General features: G+C 39.9%; 1 protein-coding gene across 1 annotated transcript in view; it reads right to left on the bottom strand.

Annotated features, from left to right (window-relative positions):
- LVRN (laeverin) overlaps positions 1-22731 on the bottom strand; it is a gene marked incomplete at both ends in the record, with an annotated part of 76272 nt that overhangs the window by 43340 nt on the left and 10201 nt on the right. The window contains 3 exons of the mRNA XM_079703185.1: positions 2468-2594; positions 5818-5957; positions 7406-7548. Coding sequence (XP_079559311.1) covers positions 2468-2594; positions 5818-5957; positions 7406-7548 — 410 coding nt within the window. The remainder of the gene's footprint in view (positions 1-2467; positions 2595-5817; positions 5958-7405; positions 7549-22731) is intronic.

Here is a 22731-nt window from a genome sequence, read left to right on the forward strand (position 1 = left end):
GGAGTTTGGGGTGAACAGATACACACTGCTATGTACAAAAGAGATATAGAACAAGGACCTACTGTGAGCACAGGGAACTCTATTCAATATCTCGTAATAACCTATGATGGGAAAGAATCTGAAAAAGAATAGATATGTATCTAACTGAATCACTTCGCTGTACACCTGAAACATTGTAAATCAACTATACTTAAATAAAAAAAGCAGAAAGAAAGAAAAAAGTGTTATTCCATGTAATAGATATATACACATGGTTTAGACTCTGAGGCTTAGAATTCAACTGAGCAAGCTACAAGAAGGTAAGCTAAAAGAACACCATGGAAGAAATCAATAAAAAGGCTTTTCACCTGACTCACTGAGAGTAAAGGGTAAGGCGTATGTGGGAAATGCGGATAGGGAAGGTTTGGCTTTCTTGCTTTATTTGTGTGTTTGTTTGTTCTTGTTTTTGTTTTTAAATGACTCAACCAAAAGTTAAAGTAATTAGGAAACATTAGTTTATCTTTCTCTTAAAGATCCAGTAATAGAGACACTCCTTATCTTAATCATCTATCAAAATGCAGTTTTGACTAAGCACCACTTGCATGTGTGCTCATAGAGCAACATTGGCTGAGATGTTATGAAAGATACAAAAAAAGTGCCAATATAACCCTGACTTCCAAGAGTTGGTAATCTAGCCAGAATTTACATGGAATTACTGAACTCATTGCATGTATTTATTCCTCCACCAAAAAAACAAAAAATGTTTACCGTTTACCACTCTGAGAGAAGCACTGTCATGGGCTCTGAGAGTACTTAAAAAAGGACAGTCCAGATCCTGACCCACAACTTGCCCTCAACCTACTGGGGGAGATGATTAAGATCTAGTAGGTCAAGAGCTTGAATGCAGGGGCACACAGGATGCTGTGGAAGCATGAGAAGTGGAGTCAGGGAAAACTTCCGGGTGGAGGGGGCACTGAGTTGAGAAATATAAGAATCAACCTGTTGGGTAAAAGGTATGGCAGGATGTGCAAACTGCATGTGCAAGAGCCTGGAGGAGAGGAGAGGAAGATGAAGGTGAAGGAGAGGATAGAGATGGTATTAGAGCATCCCTCCTACTCTGAGAAACTGTTAAAAGCCCCAAGAGGTTGGCAAAAGATGCACTGTTACAAAGACAGGGTGTGGAATTCGGACTTTATCTTCAAATGGGAAGCCACAGAGAGGTTTTAGAGGACAGTAACATGATCAGATTTTGCTTTGGAAAAATCCCTCTGGCCTCAGTGTGGAAGATGGACTGGAGGAGACAAAAGCGAAGGTGGTGAAACTAAGTGAGAGATGTTGTGGTCAAGCTGCTGGTGATGTAAACTAGGGAGAATGAGGGGGATGGGAAGAAGTGGATGGATGTGGAGATAATAAGGAGGTGACTAATTGGATGGAGGAAATGCTTTGACAGAACAGGATATCAAGAATAACTCTGGACTTCTCCTTATCTAAATAAAGGCAAATGGAAATTTGCTTGCCTAGACAAGGGTTATCTTGAGATCTTCCAGCCACAGAAGTGCCAGAACTTGGTCTCTATGCCCAGATTCCTGCTGCCTCCAACTTTCTAAATGATGGGTATCACCTCTGGGATCCGTGAGGGGGCCAAGGCTAGTGCCCATTCCTTCACTCCCCATCCCTCCTCAGCCAGAAGGCTTGAGCTGCAGAGCCCCTGGCTTCCCAGTGTTCAAGAGGCTTGAGCTCCCCAATATTTACTCCCCACTTTCCTTCTACTATATGCCAGTAAAGGCCAAACATACTTTTCCCCAAGACTTCAACTAACTAACCTGTCAGAGGAACAAAACACACTTACATGATACCCTTAATTTTGATAGAAAAAACATGGAACAACTTTCTGAGCTGAGTGGCTCACATAATTTTAAGGACATTCTGTACAGATCTATGAGAAATAAAATGTTTACATATTCCTTCGAGGATCATATTATGTTCACACATGATCCCAATTTCATACGACAAAAATTCACAGATGGGACCCCCAGGTCCTAATCCAATGACTCACAGCTAAAGAATATTTCTTGAAAAACCAACAAAACCTTACTAAAGGGAACTGGAGTAACTCACAGAAGCGGCTAAAAGGATGCAGAACACTGCATTGCACACTCACGTTTTGAGAGGAAAGGAGAGAATGCAAGAGAGAAGACATGGTCTGGAGGATGTAAGTTGCCAGTGAGTACCTAGGAGGGATCTAAAGCCAGGGAGCTCTCCGAGAACTTACTGGTCACATGGAACGATGCAGAGAAAGAACAGACAGGCCCCTGTGTGTTTAGGAAGGTGTAAGACATAATGATGGGAAGCCAGCGGGGCTAACTCTGAAACGGCAAAAATAGCAAAGTGCCAATGGGTCCTTGGAGGCCCGTCTAGGTACCTTTTGATCTCAACCCAGGGCCCCCATTATAGGAAATCAAATGCATTGTAAGGGGAGGTGCCTCACCTGTTTTTGGAAGAGGGTAACTAATATTAAATAAATCCTCCAGAAAAGAGAAGATGGGACCTGTGATGTTCAAAGCAAAGTCTGCATTTCCAGCTGCGATGGCTTCTTTCCGGGCCCAGATGCGTATCTAAACAGAAACAATTAAGCAGTGATTAGGAAAAGCAGCAGTGATTTTTGGAAAATGGCAGCCTGCTTGCTCCAGTTCCCTGATGCTCTGGAGCCAAAGGCTTACCTTTTCAGAGGAAGCTGCATAATAAAACGTTTGAATGTGTCCACACAATGAGAAAAGCCCAGAAGGCTATTCACTAAGTTGAGAACAGTGGTTCCTCAGAAAGTGTGTTATTTCACTCTTTTGCAATAATATGTAAAATTTTGTAGTTCAAAAATAATCCTGGGAATGGTATCTACCCCCACAGAAAATGTCGATTCTATGCTGGAGTAAAAGGTCCCTTGGATCCTTGCTTCCCTTTTCAGGACATATTTCCAACGATTCAAACCAGAATTGGGCAGTTAATAGGAGTTAAACAGTATAGAACATATTAAGCAAATTTGAATCATGCAAATTTAAAATGGTTTGTTAAAGAAAACATTAATAGTCCCATCTTATTTTCCAAATTTGAAATAAGGTTAATTTCCTTAATTTGAAAAAGTGCATCAAAAGTCTTATGACTTTATAGTTGTTGAAGCAAGTGAATTATATTCTCTGTTTATGACACTTCCTCGTTAGTACCTGAAAAGAAATCCCTGCCGTGTTTTGTTATTTTAACACAACCGTGCTGTCGTTTGGGCATTTGAACTTGTTTGTGTGACTTTGGTGACTAATGTGATGTTGTTTTAACATTCGTTGGTATTTTAATATGAAGTCACGGTATCCCCAATGCCACCTGAGCACTTTTAAATGGAGTTAAATGGAGTTGTTAGTGTTAGCTAAAAAACACGTATGAAACTTATAACCCTAGAATGAAAGTTAGCGAGGAGGGAATTAGATAATTATACTGATGTGAATACAGTTAATTTGAGAAAGAGCTCTCTGCAAAACATTAAAGAAAATGCAAAGAAAACGAAAAGCAACACAACAATATCTGCAGATTGCTGCCCTCCACGACCACGTTCATCTGGCTTGGCTTGTACTTCCGCTGGAGAATTTGTCTTGAATCAAGTGACTTTTGAATTACCTGAGGGTTTCAGGAACGCTCCCCTTTCACAAAATGCAACCACCTGTTTTGGAAGCCTCCTGCCTGGAGCCCCTCCTTCCTTGCAGCCTCCTCCCCGCCAGGCCCCATTATCCTGGGAAAGAGGGGCCCAGGACCCCGCCCTGCCCCTAACGCTACCCGTACCTGCCCCTTCTCAAGCTCTCACCTCTACGGCAAGGCCAGGAAGACATCTAAACCAGAGCGCACGCTACTGAGTGGAAGTAACAGTCGCCTTTCCCCACGTTCAGGATAATGTGTGCAAATGAACTGTAGTCTTGGGGGGACAAAAGGCAGTTAACAACTAATGTTTGCATGTAAATTTCCAGGTTACAAAGCTCCTCCTGTGAACAACCACTCTTTAAGCCAAAAGGGAGGCAAATGATGATTCCGAGCTGTGGGGGGAGAGGCAGGGCAGCTGGGATCACACCAGGTGCAGAACGTTTCGGGAACGCAGCCATAAGGTTCCTTCAAAGTCACACCTAGCCCACCAGCGTGTCCTTGTGGCCCTCCTTAGACACAGCAGACCTCAACATCTAAGAGCGGAATATCTTTACACATGCCCAAGTGTGATAAATTCTACTCAAAATATGTTATTTCCAACCTTAGTTATGCGTGTCTTATGTTTATCCTCATGCCACGCATGAACCGCATTTTCAACTTCACTGAATTTTTATCTCTTACTTAATGAGTCATCTTTGTAGAGTCTGGATGCTATTCCAAGAGTACAATCTGGTTCCCTGTAGAGTATATGGTGGACTCCTTCGCTTCCCAGAGCTGAGCCAGAGCCAAATGCAACATTCCACTGATAAACTCATCCCAAATTTCAAGTTTCTGGCTAAGACCATGACTTTCTTAGGCATGTTCCATTTCCTCTTTGCTTTCTGTGGCAGCTGGCTTTCTTTCCAGGGTGATCTTTCATGAAGAAACAGGTATGATCCTTTATAAGAATTATTCACTGGGCAGCAGCATTGAGAGCAACAAGCCACTGGAGATGAGGATGCTGACAGTCACCTTGGGTCACTCGTGAGCTCCAGGCCCACTCCTTCATGCTAGGTACAAACCATGGGCTTCCACATCACGCCTGAGTAGATTTATCAATATATGCCATGAACATCTGACTTGGCTCATGTTATATCTGTGAATACGAAGCATCTACCCATGATTATTCAATAAGGGAAATCAGGCTGGATCCAACAGCTGAGGAAAACGAGCTGTTGTTTGCATCTAACACGGTATTATGAATTCATCCTTAGGAGGAGGGGCTTTGAAGCATTCTCCCCCTGGTGACAGACTTGGCTCATCCACAGCTTCCTTGCCTCCACAAGGCAATGGCACAAACCTGGAAGTTCATGGGCCCAGGAGAGAGCCTCCGCCTGCTGTAGGGCCTGACTCTCCTCAGCCCGGTGAAGTCCATCTGACTAGGAAGAACTGGGCCTAAGGCACTGGCCCTACTTACCTCCACACTCTAGCGTGGGGAGTGAACCAGTCTATAAAGTACTGCTACAATAACCTTGATATTTCTCTAAAGGATTATTATGTAAAGAGAGTATAATTGGGTGAAAAACTGGATGTTTCAGGACAGAGCACCTATTTACACGACTCTAGGGAAGTGTTCATGCCCCGGAGGTGAGGAACCCAGCGGACCTGCTCCTTGATAGGGATGATGCTTAACCTGCCTGCAGCATTTCAGCCAGAGCAGCTGTCCCAGCTGGTGTCAGTTTGGGTTGTTTGGTGTCTGTGTCATAGTGGCTGCTAGACATTTTGGGCAGCACCCTGGCTTCAAGGCTGCAGTAGCATGTAGGCGAAGTCAACAACAGATAAACCTGAGCTTCCAGATGCTAGTGTGCCCGCTTTCCCTGTTCTCACCTGTACTCTGAAAGGCAGCGAAAGCCCGGGAAGTGGGGGAGCTCAGAACCTGTCTCGAGTGGGCTTAATGAGCAGCCTTTCCATAGAAACCTGTCCGCAGAACCGCGGTGGGAGCCGTTGCATCCCATTCTGCAACTCCGCGCTGAGAGTGGTAACAGGGCTTGGGGGAGATCGGAGGGAGAACCAGGAGGGGACAGTGGGGTCTGTAGGCGTAGCCCCTGATGCAGGAGTGCCTGAGCAGTCCGCGGCTGGTACAAATGTCCCCTGACCTGGAGGGTCTCCGTCACTCACCTCCTTGCCCCTTTCAGTCCTGCTGACATGCTCGTAGTCACAGATGGCAAAGGCGGCTAGATAAGTGGGCATGTGGGGTGTGGTGTGAAAGGTAGTAACAGTCCACTTGCTTCCATTCACGTCTTCTTTCTCAGACTGACCTAGAGAAATTGATTTTAGTCCAAATCACTGTAAATAAGCAATAATAAGCACAATTATCTACCTTTGAAATAATTTGTCAAGTCGACTGTCACTCAGCTGGTTCTTCCCAACTCCTCCCCAGAGTGCAGCAGTTTGGACTTGTCTACCCCCAAGCTATCAAAACCATATTAGGAAGGCCTAAGGACAGTATCTCGGTCCTGAATTAGCACCTTGAATGACATGGTCTGGATGGAGGGCAAATCTATGGGCACTGTAAACTAGGCCCATGAGCTACCTCCTCTCTTTCCCATCCACGACTGTTTCCTAGTCCAGCCCATCTCTCTCAGCACTTAATCTAGAGTTTCCCAGGCCCATAGTAGGTCAACAAGGTACAATTCTGCCATTCTCAGGTTTCGGGCAGGTCTTCAGTGGAGTCACACTGCGGGTTTTAAACCTGAAATCACAAACTCAAACACCTGTGAGGGCCAGGTACTTGATGTGAACGGGCTGGTGTACACTAACAGGGAGTGGTGGGGACCACGGCAGGCGGGGGCATGGGCTTGGCCTGAAGGAGGTAGCCCCTTCTCAGCGGCAACTATCACTGGCACATTGGAAGTGCAGGGCCAGTGTTGTTAGATGTTCTGAGTTTCAAAATAAAAGTAAGAATTTTAATTTTTATGAGGAATCTCTGAATTAAAAGCAATTGGGGGCTTCCCTGGTGGCGCAGTGGTTGAGAGTCCGCCTGCCGATGCCAGGGACACGGGTTCATGCCCCGGTCCAGGAAGATCCCACATGCCGTGGAGTGGCTGGGCCCCTGAGCCATGGCTGCTGAGTCTGCGTGTCCGGAGCCTGTGCTCCGCAACGGGAGAGGCCACAACAGTGAGAGGTCCGCATACCAAAAAAAAAAGAGAGAGAAATTGGATGCCAATTCAATCAAAAGAAAAAACTACTGTGAGCCAAAAACAAAACCAAAAAGCAAAACAAAACAAAACCCACATCTATGTACCAGATTCAGACCAAGTTCACTAGCTTGTTATCACTAATGATCAATAGTTGAAGCCCAAATTAATGGGCAGACAGGTTGCCAATGTATGAGAACAGTGTAGTGTCCTCAGTTCCTAATACAAAAAGAATCAGGATTTACCATCACCAAGATGTGGGTGCTGATGCATATCCCATGTGACTGCCCTCCCTGGTTATAATATACTACAATCATAACACACTCTCAACACATTGACTAGAAAATCTACTGATATAAAACCTATTACAGAGTTAAATATATATACACATATATAATTCATATAAAAATATATAAATATGTAATTAAACATACTATATAATTATATAATATATAACATTATATATACATATGTATATGTATATATATAATTATATATTATGTATATATATATACACATATACATATATGTACCTGTATACATATACAACGATAGGTAACATTACTTACCTAGCTTTGGCATGTTGGAAAGGGCCACGTAACTTGGATGATGGATAACTGTAATATTAAAAGTTGCCTTCAGAGCTGGCTCATCAAAACAAGGGAAAACATTCCTGGCAAAGGTTGGTTCCATCTGAGATGCTAAGAGGGCCCTGAAATACATTTTGGGGAAAAATCTATTTTTATTTCAAACCAGAGGAAGCAAAAATATATGTATATTGAGGGATTATGGCTTATAATTATCTTCAGGAAGGAGCTGTAATGTTTTCCCCTCATCTTCCTCACTGCCCTCCCCATAATACATACACACTCCAGTTCTCACTGTCCCTGAGAATTCCTGTAAGACCTAAAATACAAAAGAACTCTTTAATTTTCAACTGCAAAATAACATTTACTTCATTACATCATATGGCTTTAAAACCATTTACAAACAAAATAGGAACAAATATAACGAACATGCAATGCCAGGCTTTTGAGAACCAAGGATTTTTTAAAACTAGGATTACTTCTTTGGGGATGGGCTATTGCTTTCATCCCCCATCAAAGTGCAAGTCAAAAGAAGAATGTACGTTTTTTATCTTTTTCTCACATGTTCCTCTTTTTCCTGGTTGAAAACTTTAAAAAGTTTTATGTTGCATATCCTTGGGGCTAAACAATATGGACACATCCCAACTGAACAAAACAAGTTTCATTTACATATGGATGGATTTATCGAATCCCTACTGCTCCTTCCTCCATCTCCAAGGAAAAATACAAAAGGTGACATGAGCCCACAATGCACTGGTGATTTATAGGGAAAAGCTTAGGGACAAGAGTACCCTGAGCAAACAAGAAGGTTTCCAGGTTCATCCTCTGTAAACACTGCATGATTCTGACAAGAGCATGGGTCCTATCAAACAACTTTCTCCTCCAAAGAAATCTGCAGTCTCATTATCCCATTTTCCAAGACTCTGTGACCTGGGAACTGCTTTTAGATGACAATTGTGTATGATAAATTCCTTTTTTTCTCCGAAGGTGCTGAGACTTAATGTCTCTCATGCATTTACCCCAGCTCAGGCCCAGTCCTTAGATAAATAAAAGGAGAATTCAACACAGATATCTTGAGAGCACTGTCTATCCATTATTCACCTCTGTAAATCCCTTCTCCACCATGATAAGGGCCCTGCTCACATAAAACTTCACACAGCTTTAGGAAGAGCACACAGAACAGGAGGCATGTTCAAAAGCTTTTCACAGTCAGCTAGTTTGATGTGCTCATAACCTCACTGTGACAAAACCGTAATTTTCAACAAGCCTATTTTGCTTTATTTGCTTTTGCCCACTTTATTCTACTCTTGCTTTCTTGGCAGAAAGGGGGCTTGTGGGCTCTGACAAGCAGCCACTTTGGCTGCAAGACTCTGCTCCATCTACCGCTAGCTGAGCAACCCTGAACTAGTCACGTAGTCTTGCTGAGCCTGTTTCCCCATCTAGAAAAAAATGACACTAGCTATGTTTCATCGCTGGATGAGCTTTTATATTATTAGTAACTACATTTAGCAATAAATGACCTGTGAATTCGCCTATATTCCTTCCAATCTCACAGATTATTCTTGATATAGATGAACTACAGAAGAATTCAAGGAAGAATAAGTTACAGAGTAAGGGTGGAGGGTTGGAAATTACAAATGCATTTTAAAAGGTTCCATCACTTTGCTGTACAGCAGAAATTAGACACAACATTGTAACAAAAAAAAAAGTTTCCAGAGATCACAGGTGGCCACAAGCTGAATATGAACCACATTTGTCTCCCCAATTAATTTTAAATTATGAGAAATTAGGGGTTATGTATTTTTTCTTCTGTATCATTTAAAATACTTGGCTAAAATATGGGTTCATGGCAAATAAGTATTTTCTTAGCCGTGGAGGCACTATAAAGTAAAGGAAGCTTGATGTTAGTGTATACAGAAGAACATGAAGTATTTTGCAGAGTTTGCCACATTGGCATTTGTTTGTTTTGTAGTATTGGTTGGTAACTTTTAAAGGGATGGGATAAAGTACAGAAGATTCAAGCAATTGACAATACAGTAAAAAGAAAGATGAGCAGGGAATTCAGCAACCCGAGTAGCTGCTCAGGATCTGCAGTGTAAGCATAGTGGTGTAACTTTGGGAAAGTTGCTTAAACTCTTTGGACATCCGTTTCTATAAAATGCAGGATGGGACTAGATGATCTCTAAGTCCACTTAGAGCTCTAAAACTGATTCCAACAGAGATAAAGACTCCAACAGGATGGAGAAAAGAGCCCTTGAGGTGGCCATGACTGAGTCATCTAGGATGAAGAGAAATAGTCCCCTTGGGAGTTTTCATACCTGGCCTTCAGCAGATCTGTGAGCCTTCTGAAATCGCAGGGACACTTTGTACAAATGGTGAACTGTTAGCATGAAAAGTGCAATGTAAAGTGAAAAAGTGCATTCAATTATATAATACATGCTTATATATTTGGAAAGCCAACACATGCCTATTGTTTTTGTAATGGAAACTATAGAAAGTATAGCTTGATGACATCTCTGCTGCCATAACTCACCAAAGTATGTGAATCTCAAGGAGGTGGCAAGGTGGGGAGGAGGGAGAAAATCAGCCTCTTCAAGGAGGTGGGAAACTTTCGTGCTCACCAAAGGTGCAGGTTTAAAAAGGCGAGGAGACACCAGCTTAGGGAGTCACTGCTTTAACAAATGAAGCATCAAGCAAGTCCTTCCAATTCCATGATTAAGGTCTCCAGAGAAGTGAAATAAAAGAAATGCTTGGATTTTACTCAACTATTTCCCTCCCTGGTGTTATACAAGCAAACAAAAAGGGAAAAATCCCTACAACACACAGCCTTTTTGGCTCTCAATCTTAACTCCAAAGGTCAGGGCCAGCCGGCAGCACACACAATCTGGTTATGCCACATCTGGACCAAAGGCTGATATTTATTTCCCTTCTCTCTCTGCTTTGGACTCAAGCAACCCTGTAAGGATATCCTTCCTCCCTTCAAACCTCACAGAAACATGTTATTATGATGCCTATGAAGTCTGGGTTTAGAGTGGTCAGCTGGTGAGGGAGTTAATTTGGGAGAATTTGTCTCCTAGTGGTTCACTATTGCAAAGCCACTTTCCTGCCCTCTTGCACAGCCAGAGAATGGTGGGCTCACCACTTTCTTGTGCTGGAAAAGGTCTTAGCAGGCAAGACACGTGATGCCCTTGGGGATCCATCTACTACCACATAAAAAATATTCATTCAGTACAGTATTCATTCCAAATTATTTTATGAACTCCATACGCCTACAGCTCTAGTTAAGAAGTGCTAAATAACATAGCTGGTCAAGGATTAAATAAGACTCTTTGGAGAGTTGTCTCCCCTGATTTTTTTTAACACAGTAACAACACTCAGATATCAAAATGTTTAGTAAAGACAGATGTTACACCACTGGATTGGCCCGTGAATCATGTTTGTTTATTACTTGAGTAATACGATCTTAAAACTGAAATTTCCACCAGAGGACAAAACATAATAGATGTAAAATTCCAAACAAAGGTGCCAAACCATGTTATGAAGATTTTGAAAGTAAATGGCCTCAAGAACCTTCAAGCCACTCTTGGGTTTCTCAGCTACATCGAGGACATAGAAGAAGGGTCAGAGAACATAGATAAAAGAGATCAGAGGAAAGATTCCTTGGTGGAGAGGGACATTATGTTGCCATGTCCTCCTGCACTCAGGGAGTTGGGAGGAGGTGCAACCCTCTAAACCTGAGACAGGGGGAGAAAATCCCTCAGAGAGCAGTGGAAGTGTTTCCTAAGGCTGAGAGACTTAGAGGCTGGTACCCAATTCACTCCTGAGAAAGCTGAAATTGACACTGGCTGGAGTCAAACTCCTATCAGGTGGGAATCTATACTGACTGTTTTGGAGCCAGAACCAGGAGAGTGCTGCTGCCTTGGGACCCACATCAGTCCCAGGCAAGAGATGTATGAGTGTTCCTTGGAAAAGCCATGGGCCCTGAGACAGAATCTTAGATTCTGTCCAATAGAGCCACCTGGAGGAGCTTGGAGATGCACTACTGTGTGTCTAGGGGCCGGGGAAGGAGTCACAAGTGACAATCAGAACAGAGAAATAAGAGAAGCATCCTTCAGGGACAAGAGAATTGTAGGAGAAAGAGAAACAGTGAGAAAGCTCTGAGGAGTCCAGGAAAATGACATCTCAAGGGAAAAAGGCATCTGCTAGACCAAAGTGAGACCAAGCGATGAGAGTACCGGTTCAAATAAGAGCTGCCCTGTGTGTTGCCTTTCCCTGTCTCCACTAGTCCCACTGGACCTGGTAGGGTTTAAATAACAGCTCAAGATGGAAGGGGAGGACTAGAAATAGGAGGCAGAGAGATGGAAGGACCACTACCCTCTATGTCACTGCAGGCTTCTATCCTGAAGTCAGCCCAAGCTTGGAGAAGTGAGGTTGGAGAGAGAAAAAGGGAGATTTAACAGCAACTTAAGTTCAAAGTTTTGAGTATCACCCAGGACTGGATTTCCTAAGTTTTTTGCATCTGGATAATGTTTGTAACTTAGTGACCATAGATCATCTATTACCTAAGAATTAGCAGGAAATTATGGGTTGCTAGAGTATTCATGCAGGAGCAAGAGCTATTATCCCAGAGACTAAATTGTAAAAGGACAGTGGGAGAAAAATGATTGCATTTTTACTGAATTATGAGGTGTGGTATTTCAATATGCTAGTTACACTTGTTTTCAAAAGATACAGGATCTAAACCTCTGATGAGCAAACCATCTCCTAGAGAAAACTGCTCAGCCACATAAAATGTGTGGGTTCAACGGCTCTATAAGGTAATGAACTGACCTCTTTTCTCTGTGACACCACCAATATCATGTGCTTGGCACGTGAGTTCACTGACCTTGTTTTAAGACTTCTAAATTCTTTCCTAATATTACTCAAATTTCTCTCTTGTGTGTCATACCCTGAGGACTATGCCAGATTTCCTGCATAAACAGCAATTGGAAGGGAGTCTTTTTCAATTCACTGTTCATTCCTTGGACACCTGCACAAAATGATTGACCTTGATCATGCTGTTTTCACCTTAATTTGTCCCAAATAAAGATCTTAATTTTCTTCAGGCATTTGACACTAACAAGCCACTCCCACCTCTTGATTTTTCTATTTTCATTTCTCTCAATACTACCATATTTTTTCTTATCTTTTAAAAAGGAAATGGAGTGATCAGAAATGCAAGTATTCCTAAAGGATACTGAACAAGAATAGGATTCATACATTCGCCCTCTCTTTTTTTCCTTAAATTTCAGTTGATTTTTATTTTATTTTAATTTAATTATGTTTTTACACAGCGGGTTCTACTTACTTATCTGTTTTCTACATGTTAGTGTATATATGTCGATCCCACTCTCCCAATTCATCCCCCCCCCACTTCCCCCCCTTGGTGTCCATACGTTTGTTCTCTACATCTGTGTCTCTATTTCCGCCTTGCAAACTGGTTCATCTGCATCATTTTTCTAGATTCCACATATACGCGTTAATATACGATATTTGTTTTTCTCTTTCTGACTTACTTCACTCTCTATGACATTCTCTAGGTCCATCCACGTCTCTACAAATGACCCAGTTTTGCTCCTTTTTATGGCTGAGTAATATTCCATTGTATATATGTACCACATCTTCTTTATCCATTCATCTGTCGATGGGCATTTAGGTTGCTTCCATGACCTGGCTATTGTAAATAGTGCTGCAATGAACATTGGGGTGCATGTGTCTTTTTGAATTATGGTTTTCTCTGGGTATATGCCCAGTAGTGGGATTGCTCGATCATATGGTAATTCTATTTTTAGTTCTTTAAGGAACGTCCATACTGTTCTCCATAGTGGTTGTATCAGTTTACATTCCCACCAACAGTGAAAGAGGGTTCCCTTTTCTCCATACCCTCTCCAGCATTTGTTGTTTGTAAATATTCTGATGATGCCCATTCTAACTGGTGTGAGGTGATACCTCATTGTAGTTTTCATTTGCATTTCTCTAATAATTAGTGATGTTGAGCAGCTTTTCATGTGCCTCTTGGCCATCTGTATGTCTTCTTTGGAGAAATGTCTATTTAGGTCTTCTGTCCATTTTTGGGTTGGGTTGTTTGTTTTTTTGATATTGAGCTGCATGAGGTGCTTGTACATTTTGGAGACTAATCCTTTGTCAGTTGCTTCATTTGAAAATATTCTCTCCCATTCTGAGACTTATCTTTTCATCTTGTTTATGGTTTCCTTTGCTGTGCAAAAGCTTTTAAGTTTCATTAGGTCCCATTTGTTTATTTTCGTTTTTATTTCCATCACTCTAGGAGGTGGGTCAGAAAAGATCTTGCTGTGATTTATGTCAAAGAGTGTTCTGCCTATGTTTTGCTCTAAGAGTTTTATAGTGTCCAGGCTTATATTTAGGTCTTTAATCCATTTTGAGTTTATTTTTGTGTGTGGTGTTAGGAAGTGTTCTAATTTCATTCTTTTCATGTGGCTGTCCAGTTTTCCCAGCACCACTTATTGAAGAGACTGTCTTTTCTCTATTGTATATCCTTGCCTCCTTTGTCATAGATTAGTTGACCATAGATGCATGGGTTTATCTCTGGGCTTTCTATCCTATTCCATTGATTTATATTTCTGTTTCGGTGCCAGTACCATATTGTCTTGATGACTGTAGCTTTGTAGTATAGTCTGAAGTCAGGGAGTGTGATTTCTCCAGCTCCATTTTCTTCCCCTGAAGATTTCTTTTGCTATACGGGGCCTTTTGTGTCTCCATACAAAATTTAAGACTTTTTTTTTTTTTTTTTTTTTTTGGCGGTACGCGGGCCTCTCACTGTTGTGACCTCTCCCGTTTCGGAGCACAGGCTCCGGACGCACAGGCTCAGTGGCCATGGCTCACAAGCCCAGCCACTCCGCGGCATGTGGGATCTTCCTGGACCGGGGCACGAACCCACGTCCCCTGCATCGGCAGGTGGACTCCCAACCACTGCGCCACCAGGGAAGCCCAAAATTTAAGACTTTTTGTTCTAGTTCTGCAAAAAATGCCATTGGTAATTTGATAGGGATTGCATTGAATCTGTAGATTGCTTTGGGTAGTATAGTCATTTTCACAATATTGATTCTTCCAATTCAAGAACATGGTATATCTCTCCATCTGTTTGTATCATCTTTGATTTCTTTCATCAGTGTCTTATAGTTTTCTGAGTACAGGTCTTTTACCTCCTTAGGTAGGTTTATTCCTAGGTATTTTACTCTTTTTGTTGCAATGGTGAATGGGATTGTTTCCTTAATTTCTCTTTCAGATCCTTCACTGTTAGTGTATAGGAATGCAAGAGATTTCTGTGCATTAATTCTGTATCCTGAAACTTTACCAAATTCATTGATAAGCTCTAGTAGTTTTCTGGTGGCATCTTTAGGATTCTCTCTATATAGTATCATGTCATCAGCAAACAGTGCCAGTTTTACTTCTTCTTTTCCAATTTGGATTCCTTTTATTTCTTTTTCTTCTCTGATTGCTGTGGCTAGGACTTCCATAACTATGTAGAATAAGAGTGGCTAGAGTGGACATCCTTATGAGTGGACATACATCCTTAAATGTATCATGCCAGTCCCGTCTGGCTTGTAAAGTTTTTGCTGAGAAATCAGCTGTTAACCTTATGGGAGTTCCCTTGTATGTTATTTGTTGTTATTTTTCCCTGTTGCTTTTAATAATTTTTCTTCGTCTTTAATTTTTGTCAATTTGATTACTATGTGTCTCAGTGTGTTTCTTCTTGGGTTTATCTTGCCTGGGACTCTCTGCCTTTCCTCGACTTGGGTGGCTGTTTCCTTTCCCATGTTAGAGAAGTTTTCGACTATAATTTCTTCAAATATTTTCTTGTCTTTTCTCTCTTCTCCTTCTGGGACCCCTATAATGTGAATGTTGTTACGTTTAATATTGTCCCAGAGGTCTCTTAGGCTGTCTTCATTTCTTTTCATTCTTTTTTCTTTATTCTGTTCCATGGCAGTGAATTCCACCATTCTGTCTTCCAGGTCACTTATCTGTTCTTCTGCCTCAGTTATTCTGCTATTGATTCCTTCTAGTGTATTTTTCATTTCAGTTATTGTATTGTTCATCTCTGTTTTTTTGTTCTTTAATTCTTCTAGGTGTTTGTTCTTTAATTCTTCTAGGTCTTTGTTAAACATTTCTTGCATCTTCTCGATCTTTGCCTCTATTCTTTTTCCAAGGTCCTGGATCATCTTCACTATCATTACTCTGAATTCTTTTTCTGGAAGGTTGCCTATCTCCACTTCATTTAATTGATTTTCTGGGGTCTTATCTTGTTTCTTCATCTGGTACACAGCCCTCTGCCTTTTCATTTTGTCTATCTTTCTGTGAATGTGGTTTTCATTCCACAGGCTGAAGGACTGTAGTTCTTCTTGCTTCTGTTGTCTGCTCTCTCATACATTCTCTCTTTCACAGAATTTCAAAATTCAAAGAGACCTTGGAGAGTTCCACCATCTTAGTTTACAGATAGGGAAGCTGACACCCAGGAAATTTATGCAACTGATTTGATAACTAGTAAGTGGTAGGGATGGTACCAGAACCAGGGCTCCAGCTCCCAAGCCCAGGGTCTTTTCCATGCACTGCCTGCCTGAAGTGTATAATGTCACAAATACTAAAATTAAAGTAAGATATCATGAAGATGACTGAGGATTAACTTCATAATTAATAGCATTACCAAGAGATGATAAGACTTCTATTTCCAGCATAAGGAAGCAGCAAAGGCTAGAATTAGCCTTCTGCTGAAAACAACTAAAAAACCTGATGAAATATATGAAACAACTGTTTTCAGACATTGGATAACAGGACGCACAGGACTGTGATTCCCAAGAGAAGAGAAACAAGAAGTTGAACTCTACAATCACCTTGTCTTTCTATCTGGAAGTGATTTCTAAACTGCAGCACAGGGAAAGAGAACTGAAACAGAGTTCAATTGTCTCACTAAGTTGAGAAGGCAGAGAAGGATGCTCAGGGAGACCTAGATAGCTAGAATTGCAGGGTAGACTATAAGGGAGGAGTAGGTATGCAGAGAAAGACATCCAGAAATCTGCATAGAATCCCCCTCGAGTCTTTGGTCAAATAGTAATCTGCATTTCAGAAGGTCAAGCAAAGAAAATCTGTCAGGGAAAGAATGGCTACCAGGGAAGGGAAAGCTGAACAATTCCCAGAGCTCACATAGTGCTAGGAGTTGTTCAAGCTCCCACAAATCAGAGTATAGACATCTCCAGAATATTTGGATTTTTCAACAGAGACCAGAAGGGTAATGCCTGCGTAGTGAACTAAACTAGCCCTAGAGTAAAGGCGACTTTAGATCCACTCTCAAAGTGCTTAAACACAAGCCTCAAGAGATCAAATGAGGATCAAAAGGATCATCAAGTAATTTATGTGCCTATTCAAAAAAAGGCCATCATTCGTTAAAGCAATATAACAAAATGCAACATTCAGCAACATAAAATTTAAAATATCAGGGGTTCAATTAAAAAATGAGAAAATGCACAAATATTTGGAAACAAAATAGAACAGTTCTAAGTAACCCATGAGTCAAAGAAGAAATCAAAAGGGAAATTAGAAAGTATTTTCAACTGAATGAAAATGAAAAAGCAACATAACATCATCTGTGGCATGTCACTAAAGCAGTAGTTAGTGGAAAATTTATAGCATTAAATGTCTATATTGGAAGAGAAAAAAGATCTTAAATCAATGACCTTGCACCCACCTTAAGAAAACAGAATAAGAAAAGGAAAGGAAGCCCAAAGCAAAAAGAAAGGAAATAATAAAGATTAATGCATGAAGTATTGAAATAAAAAACAGAAAAACAATAGAGGAAATGTATGAAATAAAAAACTGGTTCTACAAGAAGATTGATAAAGTAGATAAATCTCTAGACAGACAGATCAAACTTATTGACTATCAGAAGTGGAAGAGACTTTACAGAGCTCTACTCTCTTAATTTACAGATGGAAAAGCTGAAGCCCGGAGTTTATGCAACTGGTTAGACAACTAGTAGTAACAGGGGTGGTAACAGAACCAGGGCTCCAGCTCCCCAAAGAGAGAAGACACAAATGACCAATATCAGGAAAGAAAGAGGTGACATCACTACAGATTCTACAGATATTAAAATAATAAGAAGAAAAGAATATTTTGAACAACTTTACACTTATAAATTTGGCAACTTTGATTAAATGGACAAATTCCTTGAAAGACTTAAACTACCAAAGCTCACTCATAAAGAAATAGATAACCTGAATAGTCCTATATCTATTAAGGAAGCTTATTTTGTAGTTAAAAACCATCTCACAAAGAAGCTCCAAGCCCAGGTGGTTTCACTGGTGAAACTCAACCAAGCATTTAAGGAAGAAACTCAACCAAGCATTTAAGGCTTCATTGGTGAAACTCAACCAAGCATTTAAGGCTTCCTTAAGCATTAAGGAAAATACATAAATATTTCCAGAAAATTAAAGAAGGAATACCTCCAAATTTATTATTTGAAGCCAGTGTTACTGATACCAAAACCAGACAAAGACATTTCAAGATAAAAAGCAAACCAAAACAAAAAGCCACAAGTCTATATGTCTCATGAACATAGATGCAAAAATCATAGACAAAATTTTAGTGAATTGAATGCAACAAAATATAAAAGGATAATACATCAAGACCAAGTGGGATTTATCATGGCAATGCAAACTTAGTTTAATATTAGAAGTCAATCAGTATAATTTGCCATAGTAAGAAATTAAAAAAGAAAAATCATATGATTATCACAGAAGAGCAAATCTCATACAGAGGAACAAAAATTAAAATCCCTAGACTTCTCTTCAGAAATTATTCAAGCCATAAGTCAATGAAATAACATCCTTAAACTGCTGAAATTAAAAAAAACCACCAATCTAGAATTCTATACTGAGCAAAAATATCTTTCAAAAATGAAGGAAAAATAAAAATTTTCAGACAGACAAAAACTGAATTTATCACCAGTAGACCTGAACTTGAAGAAATGTTAAAGTCTTTCAGGTGAAAGCAAAATAATATAACATGGAAACTTAGATGTACACAAAGGAATGAAGAGCCCTGGAGATGGTATATATATGTAAGTAAATAAAAATTTTTTCTCTTGTAAAAATTTATCTTAAAGTAATTAATTGTTTAAAGGAAAAACAATAACAGTATATGGTAGGGTTAATAACCTATGTAAAAGTATGATGTGTAGCAGCTGTAGCACAAAGGATAGGAGGGGGAAAACAGAAACATGTGCTTCTAAGATTTATATATTATATGTAAAGTGGGTATAGTTCCATTTGAATGTAGTCTGTGATAAGTTGGGACACATATTATAAACCCTAGAGCAATCCTCCTGCTCTACTTCTCACATCACCACATACAAAAAGACATAGCTAATTAGCCAAGTTAATATTAAAGGGAATATTAAAAACTACTCAATCCAAAAGAAGAGAAAAATAAAATAAAAAACAGTTTAGACAATAGAGAGCAAATAGCAAGATGGTAGATTTGAATCCAATCAACTCAATAACTACATCAAATGTAAGTAGTCTAAACACCCCAATTAAAGGGCAGAGATTGTCAGACTGTAAGACCTAACACTATGTTTCAATAAGAAATCCACTTTTATTATCAAGACACATATAGACTAAAAGTAAAAGTTTAGAAAAAGATACATCATGTAAATAGTAATCATAAGAAAGCTGGAACAGGAATATGGAGAGAAGATCACTGGTATAGAGTGTGGCCTGTGTAGGGCACATTCTCTCAAAAGTGCTATGAGCAGGTTAAGCAAGTGTTGCCATTTCTAATGTAGATTTGACCTTCAGACTTTTCAAACAAAGGGAAGGCATTTTCTTCACAGTGAACTTAAAAGATCTCATTTGTTAAAAACAAGACAACAGGCCCAAAATGGAGTCATTGGTACTATGCCCCACATCACCAAACCGAGACTTGATACTTAATTACAGTTTCCCCTTCTCCCAGGAATGGAATCTTAACCCACTCAACCTGGAATTACCTAGTCAGCACTAGTGAGGTTATATGTCTGATAGACCACAGTCACCCCTAAAGAAAGGTGACCTTGCCCTGAACAATCAGTCTTTGCTAGTATGACTTCCTTGTCCTGCCCCCTTCTGCCTATAAAAGTCTTTCATTTTGTACAGCTCCTGGGAGCACCTTTCTATTTGCTAGATGGGATGCTGCCTGACTTAGGCATCACTGAATACATGTACTCAGTTGAATTTTGTTTTTTTAACACAGTCTAAACCCTCTTGATCGACTTACACCAATAAGAAGAAGAGGTGTCTCTAGTACTGTCACTTTTTTTTTTAACAACTTTACTGGAGTATAATTGACTTACAGTGGTGAGTTACTTTCTGCTATATAACAAAGTGAATCAGCTATATGTATACATATATCCCCATATCCCCTCCCTCTTGCATCTCCCTCCCACCCTCCCTCTCCCACTCCTCTAGGTGGTCACAAAGCATGGAGCTGATCACCTTGTGCTATGCTGATGCTTCCCACTAGCTATCTGTTTTACATTTCATAGTGTATATATATTAATGCTACTCTTTCACTTCGTCCCAGCTTACCCTTCCCCCCTCCCCATGTCCTCAAGTCCATTCTCTACATCTGCGTCTTTATTCCTGTCCTGCCCCTAGGCTCATCAGAACGATTTATTTTTTTAAGATTCCATATATACATGTTAGCATACGGTATTTGTTTTTCTCTTTCTGACTTATTTCACTCTGTATGACAGACTCTAGGTCCATCCACCTCACTACAAATAACTCAATTTTGTTTCTTCTTATGGCTGAGTAATATTCCATTGTATATATGTGTCACATATTCTTTATCCATTCATCTGTCGATGGACACTTAGGTTGTTTCCATGTCCTGGCTATTGTAAATAGTGCTGCAATGAACATTGTGGTACATGTCTCTTTTTGAACTATGGTTTTCTCAGGGGATATGTAGTGGGATTGCTGGGTCATATGGTAGTTCTATTTTTAGTTTTTTAAGGAACCTCCATACTGTTCTCCATAGTGGCTATATCAATTTACATTCCCACTAACAGTGCAAGAAGGTTCCCTTTTCTCCACACCCTCTCCAGCATTTATTGTTTGTAGATTTTTTGATGATGGCCATTCTGACTGGTGTGAGGTGATCCCTCATTGTAGTTTTGATTTACATTTCTCTGATGATTAGTGATGTTGAGCATCCTTTCATGTGTTTGTTGGCAATCTGTAACTCTTCTTTGGAGAAATGTTTATTTAGATCTTCTGCTCATTTTTGGATTGGGTTGTTTATTTTTCTGATATTGAGCTGCATGAGCAGCTTGTATATTTTGGAGATTAATCCTTTGTCAGTTACTTTGTTTACAAATGTTTTCTCACATTCTGAGGGCCATCTTTTCATCTTGCTTGTGGTTTCCTTTGCTGTGCAAAAAACTTTTAAGTTTCATTAGGTCCCATTTGTTTATTTTTGTTTTTATTTCCATTTATCTAGGAGGTGGGTCAAAAAGGATCTTGCTGTGATTTATGTCATAGAGTGTTCTGCCTATGTTTTCCTCTAAGAGTTTGATAGTGTCTGGCCTTACATTTAGGTGTTTAATCCATTTTGAGTTTATTTTTGTGTGTGGTTTTAGGAAGTTTTCTAATTTCATTCTTTTACATGTAGCTGTCCAGTTTTTCCAGCACCACTTATTGAAGAGACTGTCTTTTCTCCATTGTATATTCTTGCCTCCTTTATCAAAGATCAGGTGACCATATATACGTGGATTTATCTCTGGGCTTTGTATCCTGTTCTGTTGATCTATATTTCTGTTTTTGTGCCACTACCATACTGTCTTGATGACTGTAGCTTTGTAGTATAGTCTGAAGTCAGGGAGTCTGATTCCTTCAGCTCCATTTTTCTTTCTCAAGATTGCTTTGGCTATTTGGGGTCTGTTGTGTTTCCATACAAATTGTGAAATTTTTTGCTCTAGTTCTGTGAAAAATGCCATTGCTAGTTTGATAGGGATTGCTTTGGATCTGTAGATTGCTTTAGGTAGTATAGCCGTTTTCACAATGTTGATTCTTCCAATCCAAGAACACGGTATATCTCTCCATCTGTTTGTATTGTCTTTAATTTCTTTCATCAGTGTCTTATAGTTTTCTACATACAGGTCTTTTGTTTCCTTAGGTAGGTTTATTCCTAGGTATTTTATTCTTTTTGTTGCAATGGTAAATGGGAGTGTTTCTTTAATTTCTCTTTCAGATTTTTCGTTGTTAGTGTATAGGAATGCAAGAGATTTCTGTGCGTTAATTTTGTATCCTGCTACTTTATCAAATTTATTGATTAGCTCTAGTAGTTTTCTGGTAGCATCTTTAGGATTCTCTATGTATAGTATCATGTCATCTGCAAACAGTGATATTACTGTCATGTTTTTAAGTTGTTTTTCATGGAGTTAGATCCCATACTTCTCACATCCATCTTATACCGTACATAAATCTTGCACACAGTAAATGAAGAGGTGCATATTTAAAAATTCTCATAGCTAGTAATGGTATAATACCACCCTAATGAAAGAGACCCCAAAGGTGTGTATTTATTAATTGGGGTTAGTGATTATGAACAAGGGTCTCAGGGAAGGCCAAGTTCATCTTGCAAGATGTACTAGTGGAACATGGTCCCCTAATATTCTCAGTATTGCTGTAACCAATTTTACCCTCAGGAAGATATTTCAGAAAAGGCCTCCTTACATCTTTAAAATGGCCAAAGACAACCTATTAGCCATTCTGTACAGTCTAGGGCCATCTGAGTGGCTTGTACTTATCAGGAAAGGAAAGAACACAAGATGTTTTTTATTTCAGTTTTCCTAGTACCTCTTTTATCAGGTGACTAATCAGACCTTGATGAGCTGAGAAACTGGCCTTTAGCATAAGTATTCTCTGCAATGGTTTCCAAAGGTCAGAAGCAACTGGTACAAAATATAGTTTTGGAGTACACTGGTTTATGGAGTCCTTAGTAATAATTGTTTGGAAAGCTTGGATGAATTGGAATGTTATAAGCTCTAGTCATTAGTGTTGGAGGAAACATTTATTTTACATGAGGAGAATTAATTGTCAAAATTTACTTACCAGAACTCAGATGTGTAAAGCAATCTGTCCTATAGCTTCATACTCTGGAACCCATATTCTCACTGATGGTAGAGGAAAAGGACGCAAGCTTGCCAATTACAGGTTACTCATCGTTACTGATTTTAAAACAGTCTTGTTTGGGGG

Source organism: Hyperoodon ampullatus (genome assembly GCF_949752795.1).
Source record: "Hyperoodon ampullatus genome assembly, chromosome: 4".
NCBI classification, from domain to species: domain Eukaryota; kingdom Metazoa; phylum Chordata; class Mammalia; order Artiodactyla; family Ziphiidae; genus Hyperoodon; species Hyperoodon ampullatus.